Consider the following 20,572-nt stretch of genomic DNA (forward strand, 5'->3'; position numbering starts at 1 on the left):
GGGCATCGGGAAACATCAAAATTTCCAGAATGAGAAGGAAGCGACTGCATGAAATTGCCCCTAAGGGTAATTCTCGGTGGCCAGGGAACAGCACTGGAGAGAAACACTTCTACCCAAGAGGGAGGAACAATCCCATCTCCTCCTCTGGCCCCTCCGCTAACTGCCAGGCAGGAAGAGGCAGATCCTGCTGAGACAAGCAACCCAGGGAGACTGACTGTCACCATGCAAGTAAAGACAGGACCTGGAGCCCGTTTCCTCATTCACTCTCCCCAGCTTCTGCCACAGCCAAGCTTCCCGGAACGTCCCATCTGCTCTATCTGCAGGGCAGTGGTTGTTCCAGTAAGCACGTGGGTGTCAGCACTCTGGCGTGCCCTCCCCCCACCCCAGTTAAAGGAGATCTTAGGGGTGAAGGTTTTGCCCAGCAATGGAATGAAACTCTTCCAAAGATTTTCTCAAGTGCAGCAGGAACAAAGTTAGGGCTGAATGGGAAGGGAGACGTCCCAGGTCTAATAATACGGTGATGGTAGTGATTACACATGATGCTTATGCCACACGGGATCACTGTCATCCTTATACAGCTCTGCGGGTAGGTACCGTTACTTTATTTATTTATTTATTCATTTGCTTTTTAGGGCTGCACCTGCAGCATAAGGAAGTTCCCAGGCTAGGGGTCAAATGGGAGCTATAGCTGCCAGCCTACGACACAGCCACAGCGACAAAGGATCCGAGCTGTGTCTGCGACCTACAACGCAGTTCATGGCAATGCTGGATCCTTAACCCACTGAGCGAGGCCAGGGATCAAACCCACATCCTTCTGGACACTATGTTGGGTTCTTAACCCGCTGAGCCACAATGGGAACTCTAATCATTATTCTACTTTACAGGTGAGAAATTGAGGCTCAGAGTGTTAAGCAAATTGCTTCAGGCCACATCAGGAATGAGGGGCAGAACTCAAACCCTGGGACCCACATGGCTTTCTGAGAGCCTGAGCTACCAGACTCAGACCTCTCTGCGCATCCCTGAGCCCTCTGCTCGGTCCAGAGGCTGAACTACAGAGGATGAGTAAGGACTCTCAAATCTAGGCTCTAGAGGAAGATAGAAAACTTGATTTTGAGAGACAATATTCCCTGCTGGCCCATGTGAAGCGAGGCCTGTTTTTAAATATCTTCCAGGGGGCCTGGGAAGCTCATTTGGAGAAGGAACCGGATGAGTTTTCTAAAAGTTTTAACAATGCAAACAATGCAGAATACAGAAGTAGCTGTTGACTTTAGCCTTCCAAACAATACAGAGAACAGGAAGCTCCAACAGATAATAGGGTACCTTTCCTCTACCCTGAGAAACAGTCCTAAAGGAAGGCTGGAGATTATCTGATGATGCATGTTTGGAAGGAGAGAGTTGCCCCAAACATGTTCCGGAAGGGAGCCACAGGAAGCCCCTCCCTCTGTGTCCAGCAAGAAGAGTCTAGAGTGTCCAAGGCTTACTTCCTAACCTTACCCCATCATTCCTATCCCTCAACAGGGCATGTTTCCTCCCTGTCCTTCACATCCATCCTGAGTGGTCAAATAATGCACATACTCAGCCTCTGTTTGGTGAGTAGAAGAGACTGTTTCTTCGGTGAGGCCAGCCAAGGGAAAGGGATTGGAATGGGAGTGGAGCACAGCCATCAAGAGACGAGAAAGTATGGGCTCCGCTTGCTAACCCTCATTTGCTTTTTAAGTACTTGTCTCTTCCAATCAACAGATATAGAAAGATAGAGAGATGGATGATAGATATATAGATAGATGATAGAGAGACAGATAGATAGACAGACATAGGTGATAGATGAGAGATACATGAAAACATACATACATACATAACATTGCTTTTTTAATTGAACTTGGACATCACAGCCGGAATCCACCATGGTAAGCCACAATCCCACAAATCCAGCCAAACATTAAAGTGGACACAGGCCTTCAGAAAAGAGAACACCAATCCCAAATTGATTCATTCAAAAAGGTTTCATTTGGTGCCTCCCACAGGCACGGTGCTGGGCACTAGGATAAAGGCATCGAACAAGGTTGGCAAGGTCCCCGTCGCAATGGAGACCATGGTCCAGGGGAGAAGACAGACATTCACCAGGTCAACAGCACAGCACAATTAACGCAGCACAGGGTGCTCCGTGCTTAGTCTAAAGGGAAGCCTTTCCTGCCCAAGGTGCTGGCTGTTCCCGAGAAATGCCTCCCCGAGGCAGTGCCACTTCAGCTGACAACTGAAGGAAGGATAGATTGGGAACCAGCAGGCCAGGTGCAGCCGGCCTCACGCTCAGGAAATTCACCCTCAAAATAAAGCATAAATCATTTCAATTTGATAGAACCCATTTCCTCTAGCTCTTTCATTATTGTATTTTGAAAAGAAGCAGCTCCCTTCCTGTGTAAGAAGCAATCACATCCTTGAGGTCCACATTAAACATCCCCTGGGCTTCTCTTGAATGTCATTAAAGGATTCAGTCATTATAAATCCTTTAATGATATTTAGGTGAAAAAAAAAGGAATGGAAAAAACATGAAACAAAACAGAAGTCCTGATGTTTCTCCCCACACTCTTTGATCCATGGTGAACTGCACGGAGAAAGGGCCCTGGCCCAGAAAGCCACGTGTTTATCTTTAGGCTCGTGAAAATGCTGAGATGTTGGGCCCTTGAGCTTTGGGCTCAAAGAAACTATTAGGAAGGAGTTTTCCGGCTTATGAAAGAGCAATTATTAATGTAAAACGCAGCAGTCAATTATTGATTCCCTGAAAGCAAGTCAGATCCCCCGGGTGACAGAGACATCAAGTCTGAGGGTGGGAAACTAGGCTTCCAATCCTGAATCTGCACCACTTAGCCATACGACCCTGGGAAAGTCATTAAACTTCTCTACAGGAGTGGAACAATGCTAACCACGAAGTTAATGTGAGGGCTGGATTTGATAATGGCACTGCAAACACTTCACACACATTAAAACACTCCGGGAGTGTAGTTATTGAAAAGGGAAGCAGGTCATCTCCCTTGAGGGTCATCGTCTCATAATTTACAGGAAGAGATGCTCAGCCAAGGTCATAGTAATTCTTTTCAAGTGGATCACTACAGATGCATGGTCCTTACGTGCGGTGCAGCCCCAGCAGTGCTGAGATGGGTTGCAATAATGAGTTTCTAATAATAAGTACTCAAATGTGCAAAAGATGGAATGCTGCTTATAAATTGTAGCAGGTTTAAGATTATCCCCTGATATGCTTTTGTTGGAGAGAGAAAAGGATGCAGTTAAAGCTATTGTGATGGAGGACAAGCCTGGACCATCTCAGCCTCAAACTGCAGAGTGTCCCCCTTGTGAACTCTGTCTGTGAGGTGTGTCTTCTCGGGATAAGGTTGAAGGTGTGGCTCAGGAACACAAGAACTTAGCTTTGCTTTTTTTCTTTGGACTCTATAGAGTCTCAAACCACAACTCTACCGGGTGCATAGATTCCCTTTGGGGCTCTACTCATTGTAACAGACATTGTGACCAATGCAGTAAAATTCTTCTAATTGAACACTGATTCAGACTCTCACACTTGTGCTACAGAGGAGCAAGACCCCAGCTCCCAGTTCCAATGGGTGGGTCATGACTGGTCTAAGCCAAGCACTGTGGTCAGAGTTCTCCTTGCCTGTGACGGGTTCACTGTGGGTATTCTAGGAAGTGGGACCCCATTCTTTCAACAAGAGGTAAAGGGAAGTCAATTAAGGCCTTATGGAAAAGCCATTCCTCCATTTTTTTTTTCCCCCAGAAGAGATGCTTATGAATAAGCATTCCTTTTGCTGGTGCTGGATATAGATTGTTATCATAGGATACCTGGAACTGTGGCAATCAATTTGGAACAATGGAGGAGGCTAAACTATGGGAAAACACTTGAGAGGGGCAGAAGGGAAAGTTGAAAGACAACTGGATCTTTGAGCCCCGGAAGAGCCCGACTTCCATACTTCTTGTTGCGGGAGATAACATTTTATGATGGTTGATTATTCCGTGACTTTCAGAGATACCCAGCTGGCAGGCATTGATGTGGATACACCCAGAAACATGTGACAGATAACAATTACACGGGGAGACATACTATGGTTTGATGCAGAGATGGGTTGCGGCTGATGTTCAATCAAGATAGATACAACCCTACGCTTATCCCTCCTACCCAAGAAAGCACATCGGAGTAAAAGTGAAAGGATGTCATCATCATTGGGAGAATAATCTTGAATCTCTTCTTGTTTACAAGGCCCAGTTGTTTATAATGGACCATTTGGAGCACGGGTGCCTCTATCTACCAATGGATACATAGCGTTATCATTACCTTCACTTTCATCTGAAACCATCCTAAGTGATTTGATTTTTCTCACCACCTCTATCTCACTCTTCTGATAGAGTCCACTCTGGGCATTTCCTAGTAGTTACCACCAACAAAGGAGATAAAAGAGTGAGGCTCTTGTAGCCAAATGGTTGGACATCCATATCCCAGAGTTCTTGCCTATTCCTCCCACCTGGCCATTGCACCTGCACAGCTTCTTGAAGTCATCCTGTCAACACACATATCAATTAAACCCTGGGCCCAAGTGCTCGCCACCAAAGAGCTCAAAACAAGACCACAAAACTTCCAATAAAATGGATGAGATCTGACCCTAAATCAAAACCGAACGCTCAAGATTCCCAAGCAAATTATGAATTTTTCCCCCATGGCTTAAAATAATTCTGACCTCATATGACACCTTTTATTTTGAGTTCCTTTGCTCCCCCAACACGTGCTTCTAAAAGTCTGAGTCAGTCTGGGGCTTCCCGGGGTTCTCTTTCCCCCACTGTCTGTGGCAGGGCAGTTTAGATAAACAAGTTGCTTGCAGAATTTTGAGGACTAGAACTTTCTTTTCTGCTCTTTTACTCAGATGACCTACATGTGATGCAGCCAGAGCAGAAGCTGCCCTGCTGGAGTTGCTTTGAGGAGTTTTGACCCCACTCACCAGACTGTCCCCTGGTCTGAGAGCTGGTGGGGTTGAGAAGTCCGACAAGTAGGCCCCCTACCCAAGGAACTGTGGGCTTCCTGCAAACACAGTCACTGCTATTCATCCTTGAGAAGCCTTCCCGGATGCTCTGGATCAAATGAGGCCTCCCTGGGACAGGCTCTCACAAGCTCCTTTCTGAGCTCTGACCATAAGCGTAATTAAATAAGGGGGTAATTTGTTGTTTACTGTGTCTCCCTGATACACCTTAAGATCCATCAGAACAGAAACTGCGTCTCTCTTATTTCAAGTTGTATTCCCAGCACCTGGCAACATGCCTGGCACATACTGGGATTCAATAAATATGTGTGGAGTGAACATGGCTCACGTGAAGATCAGTTGTTGCTCAGAGAGGCTGGGCCAGCACTAGGCCAGGGTATGCTGGGCCTTCTGATTTCCAAACGCTCATTAAGTCAAAAAGGATCAAAATGAACACCAAATATGGATGCATAAGATACTGCACAGGAGACCAGATCTAGGTACAGTGAAAGGCCCAGCAGAGTGTAAACACCTACACTAGTTCCCATTGTGCCATGCACACAAAAAAACCAGCCAACCAAACAAAAACAGGACCACAGGACCATTTCATCTCCCTCTCTGTCACTCCAAGTCTCCTTGCCCTGGTCAGCCACTGTCCTCCTGTTTAGTGCCTTTCCTCTATCATCTCAAAGGATACAATGGAAGGGGTACTGGACTGAGAGTCAGAAACCAGGGTTTTGGTTTTAACTAGTGATGTGACCTTGGGCAAGTCACATTCTGTCTTCCTGACATCCTTCCCTTATCTGTCCAATCAAACAAGCGGACTATGTAATTTCTAGCACTTCTCCCCCACCTGACATGCTATCATCATTGGCTTTGTGTCACCAGCTCATGAGAACATCTCACTTAGGCTCTTTCTCCCTTTCTCCTCTTTGGATCCGTACTTTAGTGCTGCTCGAGGGACCCAGCTCAGCCTCCCACCTTCTAAGCCCCAACAAGGTATCTGAAAACCCTCCTACCCTTTTTGAGCACTTTTATTGAGTTACCCTAGCCAGGGGCATTGGGTCTCAACTCAGCTGGGTAACCCCAGTCCCCTGCAGGTTGGCTACCTCTGCCTGCCTCAGGAAACAGCACAACCAAGAACCTAAGCACATTCCAGGGCCCCTAGGTGAGCCCTGCCCAGGAGGGGCTGGCAGCTGGGAGGAGATGGGGAAGCATTCCGAAGAATACAGTTTCAATGATTGGGGTCAACCAGCAACAGGAGACAGAGATAAAGGTGAAAGTAACCTCCGGTAATAATAGAACCTTGGAGGTCTACATCACGTGCTTCTACCTACCCGCACAAAACACTTTCACACCAGCAGGCAAAGGTGGAAAGGTCTAGGGGAGGCAGACGGATTATTATCCCCAGGTGGTTCACGGTGGTGTATAGAAGCATTTGACAGATAAAGCCAGTAGCCCAAGGTCACACAATTAGGCTTTGACATGGTGGGAATTAGAGCAGAGTGTCCTAATCTTACCCAGGGGCTATTTCTAGTAGACTCTTCATGGAGCCTTTTGTTTATACCTTGGTTCTATCTTATCTTACCTGTCCAGGTAGTGAGCTTGTTTTTTCCCTTGGGGCTGAAGAATGGGAAACTTGAGTGGCCCAGAGTGGGCTGACCAGCCTGAGTTCAGAATCTAGCCTTCTTGACTTGGATGCTGCCAATAGAATTGGGGGGGGGGGGGCGAGTAGTCTGTGGAATGCTGCTACCGTTTGCATTTGGGAGGCAAAGAAGAGCCCCAGTGGCAGCTGAGAATGCAGAGGCTCCAGGGCTGATAAAAGTTGTAATTAACGTGTGCATATAACCCTTTCATCTTCAAAGGCTTTACTCACATTCGCTAGTTATGCCTCCTATCACCCCATGGGTGAGGCATCATTTTTGTCTTCTCAGTTTGCAGATGGAGAAGCTGATGTGAGAAGACGCCCTTTGCCAGGAAGTCTGGCCCTGGTTCAAACAGAGGAGATTCCGGGCTCCCAGCATCTTACTTCATTTGGGGTGATGGGAAAACAGTGTGAATGAGTCATAAGAGAAGGCTCAGGAGACTGCATTTATACTGTTCTGGAAGGAGGTGGCATCTACCGTATGGCTAGTTGACTGGATTCAACAGGCTAAACTCCCAGAGTTGCACACAACTATCAGAAAGGCAGAGTAGAAAAGCCTACTGCTTTACCACGTGATGTCCATGTGATACAGGAGAATCACCTCTACCATACTGTGCTCACGGCAGACATCACCAATGGATCACAGCACTCTCTATGGCTGAGCCAAGGTTTGGCTTCTTAGCACAGCCTGTGGGGCAGCCTCTAGTAATCAATGGGAAATGGGACAGGAGCTAAAATCTGTCTGCTACTGCTGTCCTGCCTTAGAGCCTATTTGAGATTCTCTTAAATTACCACCCCAGCAAAGCTGCCAAAGTTTAATCTCAACCAATGTCGGAGCTGGCCATTTTCTGAACTCTGTCCAGCACTGTCTGAAGAGAGTGTCATGAGAACTTCTGCGTCTCTGGGGCAGAAGAACAGAGTCTCATAGATGGTGCCACTGTTACTTGATTGCCTGGAATCTGTCCAGCTTGATGGCTCACTGTTCTTCAGCATGGCCTCTCCTATTCAGGCAGACCGAGCCCCCTTATAACCCCAGTCAAACCAGACTTATTTCCCCTACTTTCATCTCATCCTTTCTACTTCCCTGGGTGGCTCTCCCCTCTCTGGCCATCATCTTTCCCACGTTCAATTCATTCTCAAATTCTACTCCTTCCATGAAGCCACGCTACACAAATGACACTTATGGCAGGAGATGTCTGCTATCCTGTATCATTGTTTCATCTGCTTCACTTTTCTTTCATCCAACTGTAAGCTCTCTGAGGACAGGAACTAGCCCTTCTGCTTCTCTCACTTCTTTCCACATAAATAGTTTTTATGCAAGGACTTGGTGAGTTTATCCCCATTTTACAGCTGGAGAAATAGAGGCAACCAATAAAGGAAGAATCTTGCCCACGGTCATCCTGTGACTAAGATGGAGAAATGCTGAGCCTCTGCTAGCCACATGTGGTTCTCACTTCTCCTCGAACACTGTGTCTAGAGGACTGGCTGGAGATACAGATGAATGAACCATGTCCAGCATCACTGCGGGCACTGCCTAGGAGAGGAGAACTGAATTCATCTGGTGTTGGATTTCAGCGTCTTGTTTGGTGGATGCCAGATAAGATGGACACACCCAGGATGGAGTGTGGTCTGACAAGGATGTGCAATGACTCATAGAAGGTCAGACCCCAACATGGTGTTTAGTCTCTGACCCACCACTTGAAATCCTAAATAATGCAGTCTTTATAACTCTCCCCCCCCGCCTTTTTTTTCCCCGCAGAGCAGGAAGAGCTTCTCTGGTCTCATGAAAAAGAAATAAACATCTCAGTAGGAGTCTAGAAGCAGCAACTCACTATCTCAAAGGTCTACTTTGCCTGGTGCCTTGGGGGGGTGGCGTGTGTGTGTGCACATGCACACACGCACATATTTATTTGTCTGTTGATTGCTTTGGTTTGATTATTTTTTTCGATTCCCACGGCCACCCTAGTGATTCTCCTGAGGATACTGGAACTTGTCCTCTTAGCACGGTTTTGGCTGCGTACCGTGGTTCCTTTTGCACTGACATGTGGCAGGGTTCCCTTGAGGGAAGCTGAGACATTCAACGTGTTGATGAAATGAAGGACACGAGCTTTTCTTTGGGGGTTGGCTTTTCTGGCTTCCCGAAGCAATGTTTGCTCAAAGTAAAGAGTACTGCACTGAAATAAAGCAAGGAAGATTGAGCGTGCAGACAATCCTAGGACGGGCCTCCTGCAGTTATTAGCTGTGTGACTGAGACCCAGTGCTACCTTCTCTGGCACAAGCTTCTTTATCTGCTCACTGGCAAATGGTTGAGAGGATTCGGTGGAGTCCTCTGAGCAGAGCCCCTTGGCCCCGGAAGCATCCTTTCCCTCTGCAGGTTAGAGTACAACTGGGTTCACATGCTTGTTATTCCCGGGGTGGCTTAATAATTCACTTCTGACATTTAACACAAGCCACGCATCACTTTTGTGTGTTGGGGGTGGGGTGGAGACTGCCTTACAGTCACCTTATTCTTTCCATTAAGTTTTCTGAGGCTCAGGTGTTCATGGGCCTGCAGAATGAGGGCTTGTAGAACATGAGACCTGGAAAAGACTTGACAGATCGACTAGAACCCTGTTGTCCCATTTCACCCATGGAAAACTGGAGGCGAAGAGGAACAAATGGTTGGTTCAGCCTCACTTAGTGGATCAGTAACAGAGAGGAACTAAAACAGCACAGTCATTTCTACGCTTGATGCAACTTCTGTGTCCCAGACACTTAGTACTACGTGCCGAACATTGTTCTAGATGTTTACCATGTGCGGCCGCCGAGGCTCCCGCTGCCCTCCATCCACCTGAGCAGGGAGAGTCAGCCTGTTTCACAGGCCTTACTCCTTCCGCATGGCCCTCCTCCAAAGCCGACCTCCTCATTCCCATCCCACCCCACCAAACAGCTGGTTCAGCACCAGTCGTCTTTAAACCACTGAAATAAACAACTCCTCCCCCTTCCTCCCCCCTTTTAACACAGCAGCCAAAAAGGCAACCTCTTTTCCTGTTCATGAGAATATGATTTTGAGGCTTGGGGTTCTTTATACACGAGGGAAGTCCTGGGGCAGAGAGGTAGACAGACCTCTAGGGAATCAAGAAGATTCCTGGCTTCCTGGACAAAACCCTGTGAGCACTAAACTTCTCTCACCTGGCCTGTCATGTCAAGCTTGAAGAAAGATACACTCATGTTAGACGGAACACAGAGAAAGGTGATTTCCAGGAAATGTGAGAATCAGTATATGAGGCACTAGAAAAAAAGAATAATTAAAAGGTTTCTATAGACCAGAAAGGAAAGAAGGGATGAAGAAGAATTAGCCAGAACCTATCAAGATCACAGATGGTAAATGATAAAGACGGCTCTGTTCGCCAAATCTAGAAATTTCATTCATTCAGTCATCCAATATTTATTGAACATCTACCAGAACTGAGGAACTGACAGCTGGGGACTACAGCAAAATGACACTGTACAGAATATACAGAAATGCACATAAAGCAGGAGCTTTACCCTAAGGAGCTTATATGCTCACCAGTGAAAGAGAACAGAGCATCATGATACAGCCCAGAAGCATCCCTTGAACTTCTTTTTAAGAAAGAGATAAGCTCGTGGCGATTTTATGAAGTGGCAGGGAGATACAACATGTAGACAACGGGGGGAAGTAAAAGCCACTCTGGGAAGTCTAGAGGGATGCCCCTGACCGCTAAGGCTGACACTGGGAAATCAACTCATTCCATCACAGAGGAGCCATGGCAAGGATGAATTTCTGGGCAGGAGATTTCTATAGTAGTGTTACTTCTCTCTCTAAACTCTGCTTTGCGCCTGTGTGACTGTCACTCTGGTGAGTACCTAGACACTTGTCCTCCCCCTGTAGGGAAGTGTGGCCCTGAAACTCACCGGTGGCTCTGGGATCGGACTCAGTGACATTGACTGGTCTCCTGCCAACTGTTAGGACAGTGCTCAGCTCCGCCAGAATCTGCTTGGTGACAGGACACATTCAAAGATGGCGGCACTTGTGACCCGGGTCGAGTAACTGCTCATTTAATACTTTTGAAGTGAAGGAAGACTGGGGCCAGGGGCCTGGATAAAAATGACTTTCTGGGCCAGAGGCAGAAGACCAGGTCTGAGCTGCGTGGAATTGTTAAGTTCTCCCTGGCGTCTATATTTGCATATGGTGAACACTTGCGAAGAGAAACCTTATCTGCTCTCTAACACTTTGGGTTCGCTTTGAGAGAGGAAGTAGATAAAGATGGTGCCTAGATCCACCACTGGTGTGTGGTTTCTTCTCGAAGGCACTGCCGACCTCCTCCAGTGCAAAGAGATGTACTGAAATCGAAACAGATGGGCACCTGTGATGAGCCCCTGCCCTTCCTACAGACCAAGTCAGATGACTCTAGGGGGCTTTGCCCCCTCCCTTCCAGGGGGCTTGTTTCTCAGGCAGGGTGCCCACAGGAAACGCTCCCCACCCCTACCCCTCCATGCAAAAGTCACCTGCTGGGCCCAATAGAAGCCAGGGTTTGTGCCGGGGCTGGGAAGAAGGACCACACCACACTTCCAGCTTTTGCTCTATTCCTTGTGCCCGGAGTGAGCGTAGCCTGATTCCTGATGGCCTTCGCTCCCAAGTTTCCCTCTTTCCCTTACCGATTCTAGCTGCTAGAGAGGAGGCCCTGGTACCAAGGACCCTTAAGCTGAGGACAAACATTTTTGCTGCTATTTGATTGGCTCATTCCCCAACTTGATCCTCCTATGCGCCTGGATGATAGAGAGACCAATCAGCAACCTTCATCTTCCAGCCAGGGGACAGTACTAAAGCGGTCATGAACAAACAAGTCACCGTCCTTTGGAGTCCTACCCTGTCCATCACTACCCTCCCCCACCGCCCCCACCCCCATCAGCTGAATAGAAAGCAGAACTTTTAGACAGGAATTGGAATGAATGAGCTACTCAGAGCATAAAAGGGAGGTTTCCATTTCAACTTCGTTCTCCTTCACGATTGCAATTCCAGCCCCTTCCTCGGGCATCATGTGTAAAAAGGAGAGCAAAACCCACTCTGTGGTTGTTATGGTCCGGCCTGCCTCAGATTCTTCAACCAGGTTTATGAAGACAACCAGGGTACCACCAGGTATCACTGTTTGGGTTTCTGGGGTGCCCTGACATCTTGATACACTTAGGGAGGCAGAGCAATGCCGTGACCAAGAGCATGAACCCAGTCGCTGGACCACCTGGGTTTGAATCCCTGCTCTATCACTTCCCAGCTCTGTGGCCTTGGGCAAGTGACTTAAATTCTCCGCGCCTTGGTTTTCTCAGAGGTAAAAGAGCGACAACAATAGCGCTCCTTCCTCAGGTTAGTGCGTGGATTAAACAAGTTAGTACAGAGGAAACACTTAGGATGGGCCCCCATGTGGATGGTACCCTGGGTTGGTTAGTCTCACTAACAGCAGGAATGGTATCTCAGATACATACAACTAGCTGCAGAGAAACAAATACAAAAAGTCCACGAGCTCTACCTCGCAAAAGGTCAAGGGGAAGAAATTTGCACTTTCAGGCACAGCTCAAGGAGACTTGCCATGACAGCATAGCGAATGCTCAAAATTACTGGTCTCTCTCTCCCCAGAGTTTTGCAATTAAGGTTTACCCTCAAAAGCTGAAGATCCGGGAAAGATTTGGGGGCTCTGAGTTTTGCAAATCACCCCCTTGGTGACTCAGCGCCTCCGCACCCACCCGGGACCTGTCTGCCCACACTTGCTCTTAGGATGGACACTTGCCTCAGAAGGACACCCCCAGCTCAGGGAGATCCGGCCGCGTGGGATCCTATCCCCACCCCCATCTCCTTGTCACCAGGCTTCCCAGAGCAGATGATCTGTAGGCAGATAGGCAAGTAGGCAGGTCCTGCCCCAGCTGTGGGCAACTTCTCGCTTGGGAAGGTCCATGGACAGGCGGCATGGTTTACCGCTGCCCACGTGGCTCCCCAGCAGATGTCAGGCTTCCCTGAACACCTTTAGCAGCTGCAGGAGACCCAGAGCGAAGGCCAGAACCTTCTGGGAAGAACTTCTGCTTCTCTCCCACCTGCTACCACCTTCCAGAAGCAGGTGTGGGAGGATGGAAGGGAGGGTGTGGGCCAATCACCCAAGGAGTCCAACCTCAGCTCAGCATCTCTAAAATAACCAAAGCTCAAGCAGGCCATAGCCTGGGAGGGTTTTATTTTGAGGCTTCCGGTTGGGGGTTGGTGTCATCATCCTGCCTGGCTCCCACTGCCTTCTTGGCCCAAGAAGCTAGTCACCCTGTCCTTAGACAGATATCCCCAGCCACAGCAAGCAGCCACCAAAGCCACAAACAGACGGGCGATCCCTCTGATTGGGCAGACCAAGCACAAGCCCTGTGGTGGGCAGCTGGCCAACCAAGTGCCCTTCTCAGCCCTGCCCTTAACAAGGTGGCCATCGCCAATGGTGTCACAGACAGTTAAATGCATCAGCATCTTAGGCAGACTGTCCAGCAGGTTTTCATATTCATATATACATGGATCCCGTCATTTCTATATGCTGGGCACTCATTTCCATTCAACAGTTACTGGTAACAACTATGAGCCGAGACTGGGATCTGGGACCACAATACAATCCCTGGAGTCAGGGGTTCCTGTAGCACTCAGAAGAGAGTCCAGTTTGGGGTTTCCTTCAGGGAGAAGTGTGAAGGTCATTAGCACCCCTTGGTCCCCAAAGAGAAATATACTTATTTATCTTGATTTTCTGGTGCAGCTTTTAGTGTAATTCACTGGGAATCTGGGAACCGGCCACCACCTAGTTACACCAGGGATTCTCAACTGAGGGTGGTTTTTAACCACCCCCCATTTGGCAATGCCTGGAGGCAATTATGGTTGTCATTGCGGGGTTGGGGGAGGTGCACAACCAGAATCTAGGATGTGGAAGCTAGAGACGCAGAGTCAGCTATAACCTAGGAAACTCTTCACTAGATAGTGAGCCCCTTGGGAGCAAGGATTGTGTTCTGCCGACCACAAGCTCTCAGGACATAACCCCTGGGAGCACTGAATAGGCAGTGCCTGAACATTTGTTGAGCATATTGTCCAGGTAATGAATTTACTCGAAGAGTGGGTAAATGAACAGCGGGGAAATAGAAATAAATACACATGCCCCCATCTCATTCCGTCTTCTTCAGATATTCAAATCCTCTCTCATCCACACTCTGCCACCTCCTCCCATCAGTGATTTCCCAGCCTTCCCAGCTGTGCCTTAGCTCAGCAGGGCTGTTAGCCTTACAGCCTAAAATGGCCAGGCTGTAGCACAGCAGGTTAAGAATCTGGCATGGTCACTGCAGAAGCTTGGGTCACTGTCCTGATGTAGGTTCAGTCCCTGGACCAGGGACTTCCATATGGCACAGATGGGGGAAGGAAAAAAAAAGGGGGGGGGGGCCAGGCTGTCACTTGATTGCACTGTGACACATATATAACCGTAAGGTTCCTGGATAGAAGTCCCATGTCTCACACATTTAATTCCCCTGAGATACTCAACACAGCGAGGGACCCATGGAAGACACCTTAGAAATGCCTAAGGATTGACCTGCCAAACCCACATCACGTGTACACACATGCATTCAGGTGTGTATGCACCTGTGATCACAACGATAACATGCACGTGTCCACACCTAGCAGGCAAGAATCCAGTATGGAGCTTTTTTCACAAATTGGGGTGATCCAGAAATGGACAGCAGAGGTTTTTAAGTGTTCCTTTCCAAAAGTACATATTTTCGGAACACATCTCCATATAATCGGACACTAGACTGATTCAGAAGTTGTAGAGATGTGAACTCATCCAAGCAAAAAACCATGCAACTTTCTGACTTCTAATCACACAAAGCCATGCACTTATTTGTAGAATAGTATGTAAATATTTAGCCAAACTATACACCCTGTTTGTTTCAACTGGTCGAGTATTTGCATATTTCAAATCCTGACTCTCTTGGAAAATCTGGCGCACACAACCACTGTGTCCCAGCCAAGCCAGACTGCACAAGCGCAACCTTTAGGAAAGCCCCGCTTCCTTAGGCTGGCCAATCAGGCTGCCTCTCAAACATGCTGGCCAGCTTTGGGGGAGGACACTCGGTAAGGAAAATGTCAGCTTGCACAGTAAGTGACAGTGGGGTTCCAATTTAAGGTGGGAGGCACCAGCCTACCCTGGTGATTCTAAAGAACACTTGTGTGCTTCCCATTCAAGCGGGGACACAAAGGAAATTGAGTCATCAGCTTCTTGCGGTGCAAACCCCCAGAATTTCTCTCTCAGACAGAAAAGATCCCCTTAGAGAACTGCATCTTTGTCTGGCAGCATCTGCCACCTGCTTCAGCTCATTCTTTCACAAGAGCCACTTCCTTTTCAGGCTCCGGTGGAGCTGGCTAAAAAGGAGGTGCGGGGGAAATACAAGGACAGCCCGGATCTCACCCAGGATGGATGGCCAGGAAGCGGGCTTCCCTCTCACCACCTCCTCTCCATCAGTTACCCTCCTACCCCCGGAAACGGTCTGGCACCCGAAGCCAAACTGAAATCTCACTTGAGTGGCCACGTGTCCCCTGGAGCCCCACCTTGACTTTCCATTCAAGATCCCTGACTTTCCTAGAGAACCGGATCACTGGGGTTCTCCAGACTCACCCTCCCTGGGGCACGACAACCTGCTCAACACTGCCGGTTTCCACGGAGCATGTGGCGAGGGGGCTTCCTGGTCACTGCATCCAGAATGCGTACAGGTCAGAGCCTCCGCAGGGCCTCTTTCTTAATCCCCAGTCAAAAGGCATTGCCCTGACTTGTCTCTTAGACAAGGAACAGCCTCTCCCTTTTTTTTCCAAGGCTGCAAATGAGAGCATGTCTAGAAGGGCAGCTGGACGCTGATAAGGGAATGGACTTATTTTAGTAACAAATAACTAGGTTGGCATCTCTTGACAGCTGGGGCCAGGCCTGGAGAGAGACAGGCCAGGGCAGAGCAGGGCAGCCAAAAGGCCTCAGCCTGCCAGCGGGAAGAGGAGAGCTGCTCACACCAGGTTTCCCATTTGCTGGCCTCACATAATTTCCAAAGTCCCCCAGAGGCAAAGAAATGAATCAAAGGAGAGCAGGCATTGGAGTCTAACACGGAGGATGTCAGACCATGAGGAACCCCAATTCCACCACTCCCTAGCAAGCAATCTCCCTGAACCTCAATTTCTTTTTTTTTTTAAGTTTTTATTAAAGTATAGTTGATTTACAATGTTGTGTCAATTTCTGCCATATGACAAAGGGACCCAGTCATACATATACATACACTCTTTTTCTCCTCTTATCCTCCATCATGTTCTATCCCAAGATCAGTTTCTTTCTCTAGAAAATGGAATTTAGAAAGTGCTAAACAGCACAAGGATCTCTACTCAGTGCTCTGTAAATAACCTATATGGGAAAAGAATCTGAAAAAGAATGGATCTGTGCAAAGGTCTAATTGAATCACTTTGCTGTATACCTGAAATGACCACAACATTGCAAATCAACTATACGCCAATAAAATAATAAAAAAAAAAAAAATGAAAGTGCTAAACGTGCATAGGGCTGCTGTGAGGCTTATACAGGATAACCTATTCGAAGCTTCTGGATGAATGCCTAGCCCAGAGTCAGTGCTGAGTAAATGATATTTGCTGGGGACTTAGGGCCCTACTTTGCACAGGAGCAGAGTGTCAGGCATTTAAATTTAAAGTTGGCAACACTCTCCAGCAACAACACTCCAGGAGACCCTGGACAGTGCAGAGGCTCCTCCCCAGGAAGCAATTTTGCTTGATGATAAGCTATCATCGAGAATAAGATAGCTCCTTATTCTTATATTAAAGTCAAACTGGGAATATTGTGGAGGAAAATGCAAAGTTGTATTGAGTGTTTTAAGATAGCATTCAAGGCATGAAACAAACATCAGTGGACCCATGCTCTCCTGCCCACTGACGAGGGCAGAGGTGGGGCTCACAGCAGTCCTGGAGGATCGAGGTATTTCAGAGAACTGAGGTTGGGAAAGTGTCCTGCGCTCACTCTCTGTCCGAGAGAGGGGAAGTCACTTTTCTCTTTGGGGATCTGTTTCTTCCTCGGGAAAAAGAAAGGGTTTTTCTAAATGATCCTTGGAATCCCCATCTCTGAGTCTATGGCAATGAGTCAAGAAATATTTCTTGAATGAATGGAAGGGGATCTGTCATAAACTAAGAATTTCATGCCGCCCAGCATCCTCTGCTGCGTGGGGCAATTTGGAAAAAGAATGGAAACTTTTCCTATGAGCTGCTAGCCTCAAACACACCTACTTGGCACCTTGCCTTGGCAGGAAGTAAGATGTCCGTTGTGTGTCTATTTGGGGAACATCTGAAGTAATTGATGCTAACTAACCTCAGCACTGATGGAGTTTTGCTTCCTTGCTTCTTTGCCTGGGACAACACAGCCAAAGTCCAACTCCTGGAAAAGGGGGTCTCTAAAGCTCAGAGGGATCAAGCAGGGTGCCTGCCACCCCCAAACCCCACTACTGTCAGATGCACCCCTCTTTCTAAACACCAGGAGTGAAATTCCTTAGCAATGATCTCTCACCCACAGAGGAAAGGAGGAGGAGAGGGACGAGGGCTCCCCCCAATGCCCGCCACCCAGGGCTACTTTATTCCTCCCACTGTGACACCCAGTTCAAGAGATCTATTCTCCAGCTTAAAGAGTCTGGGTCCAATGCTGCTTGAGTGCATTCGGCCACATCGCCACTTCTTGCTCTCCAGTAGGGAGATGGGAGCTTTCTTCCTTCCCGAAGCCTCGCCCCTTCCCACAGTTTCCTCACTGTCCTCCAGAGCCCACTGCCTCCACTAGCAGCGGGGCAACAGCAGAACCTCCCCGCCTCCTCTTTCTCCTTCCCTTCTCTGCCTGCCCAGCCCAAGCCTGCTGTTAAGTCACGTCTCCTTTCCAAGTCTCAGTTCCTTTCAAACAACTTTACAAGCACATGAAAGCCTGGGCCCCAGCAGTTATTGCTACAGGCACTTTTGGGCGCTTCCTCCAAATGATGCTGCCCAAAGGGACCACAAAAACTCCGGGCAGGAGAGCCTGCTGGTCTGGGGAGGAACTTCAAGGGTCAAGACAGTGCTGAATATTGGGGGATGGGGCCCTTAAGAAGAATCAGGGCTACAGGATGGAGGGAGTCAGGAGTCAGAATTCTCAGAAACAAAGCAGAAGATGACACAGGAACATAATGTACAAATAAACTTCCTTAGAGGTCACAGAGACACCAACCTGGTTCCTCTTCACTGAGACCAGGCTCAGGGCTCCCCCTGGAATCTTCCCCTCTTCTCTCCCCGCCCCAGCATTTCTGCCTTTCCACGGCTCCTTGGAGGTCTAGTTCCTTGCCTTTGAAAGCCTCCTCTAAGGGCTCTGGTCCACCACGACCCCACCTTCCATAAAATCTTTTCTGAGAGTCTGTCTATGCCACACACCCAGCCTAACATATTCTGACTAAGCAATAGTCTCAGGGGTCTGGTTCACACGACCACCCATCCTTCTGGCTGTGTGAACATCAGCAAGTCACTTAACCTCTCTGAGCTTCACTGTGTTTCCCTCCTGTAAAAAAAAAAAAAAAAAAAAAAAAAGGCTAACAACACCACACTGGGCCATCACAAGGGTGAAATGAGATAACCCAAGTCAAGAATTCAGCACAGTGCCTGGCACAGCAAAAGTGCATAAGAAATAGTAGCTAGTGCAGTCATCCCTATTAATATTAATTATTATGATCGGTGATTACTTTTGTTCTGTTTGAGGAATCTACATCTTAGATCCCCACATGTCCTTCTAATGCACCCAACTAGGATTGTGTCTTTTACTTTCTTGGTACTCCCAGGGTTGTGTTTAATAAACACTTGCTGAGTGGAATTAACCATAGGTTGAGCTGTTCTAATGACCCAGCTGGCACTTCTTAAAAGAAAAATAATTAATTTTTCTAGCGATAACCAAATCAGCCATGTAATTATCTGTACCTCTATAGACAAAAGAAAGGAATGCTTGGAGTTCAGCCTCACCAATACCTCACACACAGCCTCTCCCCCCAACAGCCACTGAAGGGCATGGAGCCTATTGGGATGGGATATTGGCAGCCCCAGATCCAGGATTCCTGATGCCACCCTGGTGCCCAGGTTCCCCCATCCTGCCTAGAGGCTGCCAGGCAGGGAATACGAGCCACATCGCTGCTGGCTGGATTTCCCCTAACTGATCGGCAGAAGCAGGAGGTTGCCAGGACCTAGCAGCTGGCCCAGTCAGTGCCTCTCCTATTCACACTCCCTGACCCAGGCTGGCACCTCGTGGAGACCCAGAACCTTGCCACAGTGCTGGTTCAGGTTCCCACAGTGTTAAGATCCTTAGTGACTGGAGCCAACTGTAAGAGCCTTGGAACCCAGGACCCCTTTCTAGAAAGCTCATGGCCACCAGCCCTCACACATAGCCACTGTGCCCACCTCTATGGCCACCTCGCCAACAGCCCTGCCTCTGCCCTAGCCCCTGTCCCTGCCCTGCCCAGCTCTGCCCGGCCACAGCCCAGCCGGGCTTCCAGCGCCCTTGGGCACCAGAGCCTGTTAGTCCAGACGCGCGGGCTGTGCGCGCCCAGGAATACAGTTACTTTCTGCCTTGTGCTTCTAGGGCTCCAACAACCTCACCCAAAACTGCGCGCCACCGCCGGCAGCCTGCCCAGCAAACTTTTCTTCGTTCTTTCTCTTTTCAACAAAACGGTGCTTTCCACCAACAGGCTCTCCACCAGCTTAGCGCAAATCCGTGCCCGGCTCTCCTTCCCCAAATCCCAGCCGCTCGCCGCCCACTTGACTCAGGTGCCCCAGGGCCAACTCAACCCGCGCGACTGCCGGCGGGTCCCGGCCACTCCTGTCACTCCCTCCCACCGCCTCGGCAGGCACTCACCGATCTGCGCCAGGCTCAGCTGCACGAGGCAGAGTCCCCAAGCTGCGCGCCACCAAAAGGTGTCCATGGCGTCGGAACGACGGAGAGAGTGAGCGGGTGACATGGAAGGGCCGGGGCGCTGGGCGGGGGCCGGCAGAGCACTGGACGAGCAGGGCGCCAGAACCTGTCCGAGGCTGGGGTCCGGCTGGCAGTGAGGGCGCCTGGGAAGTTGGGTGCAGTTTTTATTCGAGGGTTGAGTGAGTGACCTAAGAGGGAGGGAGCGAGCGGAGGACACACCCAAGCGAGGGGGCTGTGACTAAGCAGCCGGCAGAAGTTTAAAGACGTACCGGCTCTCCTTGGCGCTGGCCTCGCTGCCCCCGCCCCCTTCTCCACGGAGATGGTAACACCGGGTGCCAAAGCGGGTGCCCCGGGGGGCCGCGGGGTTCCATCGTACCGGGAGGCACCGGCTTTCCGCTCCAGAGGCGACTGGGAGCCCAGCCTTTGGACGCAGCAGGGAATGACTGAGTCGTAAAACTTCAGCCCTTTGGGATCAGCCTCTGGCTTCTCCTCTTTACTGTTTCTCTTTGCATCTGGCTGGGGAGCTCTTCTCCCTGGGTTTTCAGAGGCAGCTGGATATTCTGGGAGAAGAGCTGGGACAGAGCCAGGTCCTGCCCTGGAGAGTGGTGCTTCCCTGCCCATGATGGGGAGCTTGTGATTCTTCCCAGGGAAGAGAGGAAGTGCACATTCTTCTTCCCTCGAAGGAGAAGGAAGTTCACAGCCTCAGGTGGATTTTTGATTCTTATCAGGACCACTCAGAGAAGGCTAATGATAACCAGCCACTGACCCACCTGTTATCATCCAGCCTCAGGCTGGCACCTGGAACCATCCACCCATTCATCCACTCACTCACACGCTCATTCATCCTCCCAAGTATCCTTCCATCCACTGATTCATCTCTCTACCCATCTTACCTTACCTCCCTCCAGGGCTCG

The 20,572-nt window shown here is 49.1% G+C and overlaps 1 protein-coding gene across 15 annotated transcripts in view; it reads right to left on the bottom strand.

The window, feature by feature from the left end:
* Nucleotides 1-19,796, bottom strand: part of CD44 (CD44 molecule) — a 95,745-nt gene extending 75,949 nt beyond the window's left edge. For all 15 annotated transcript variants that reach the window (XM_003480710.5, XM_085011506.1, XM_085011508.1 and 12 more), the window contains exon 1: nt 19,602-19,796. In XM_003480710.5, the coding sequence (XP_003480758.1) occupies nt 19,602-19,704 (103 nt within the window). In that variant the 5' untranslated portion in view covers nt 19,705-19,796. The remainder of the gene's footprint in view (nt 1-19,601) is intronic.
* Between the last annotated feature and the right edge of the window lie 776 nt (nt 19,797-20,572).

The sequence above is a fragment of the Sus scrofa genome, chromosome 2 (genome assembly GCF_054392235.1).
Source record: "Sus scrofa isolate SSC_HxYL_T2T_F1_AM1 chromosome 2, Sscrofa_HxYL_maternal_Yorkshire_Landrace_v2.0, whole genome shotgun sequence".
NCBI lineage: Eukaryota > Metazoa > Chordata > Mammalia > Artiodactyla > Suidae > Sus > Sus scrofa.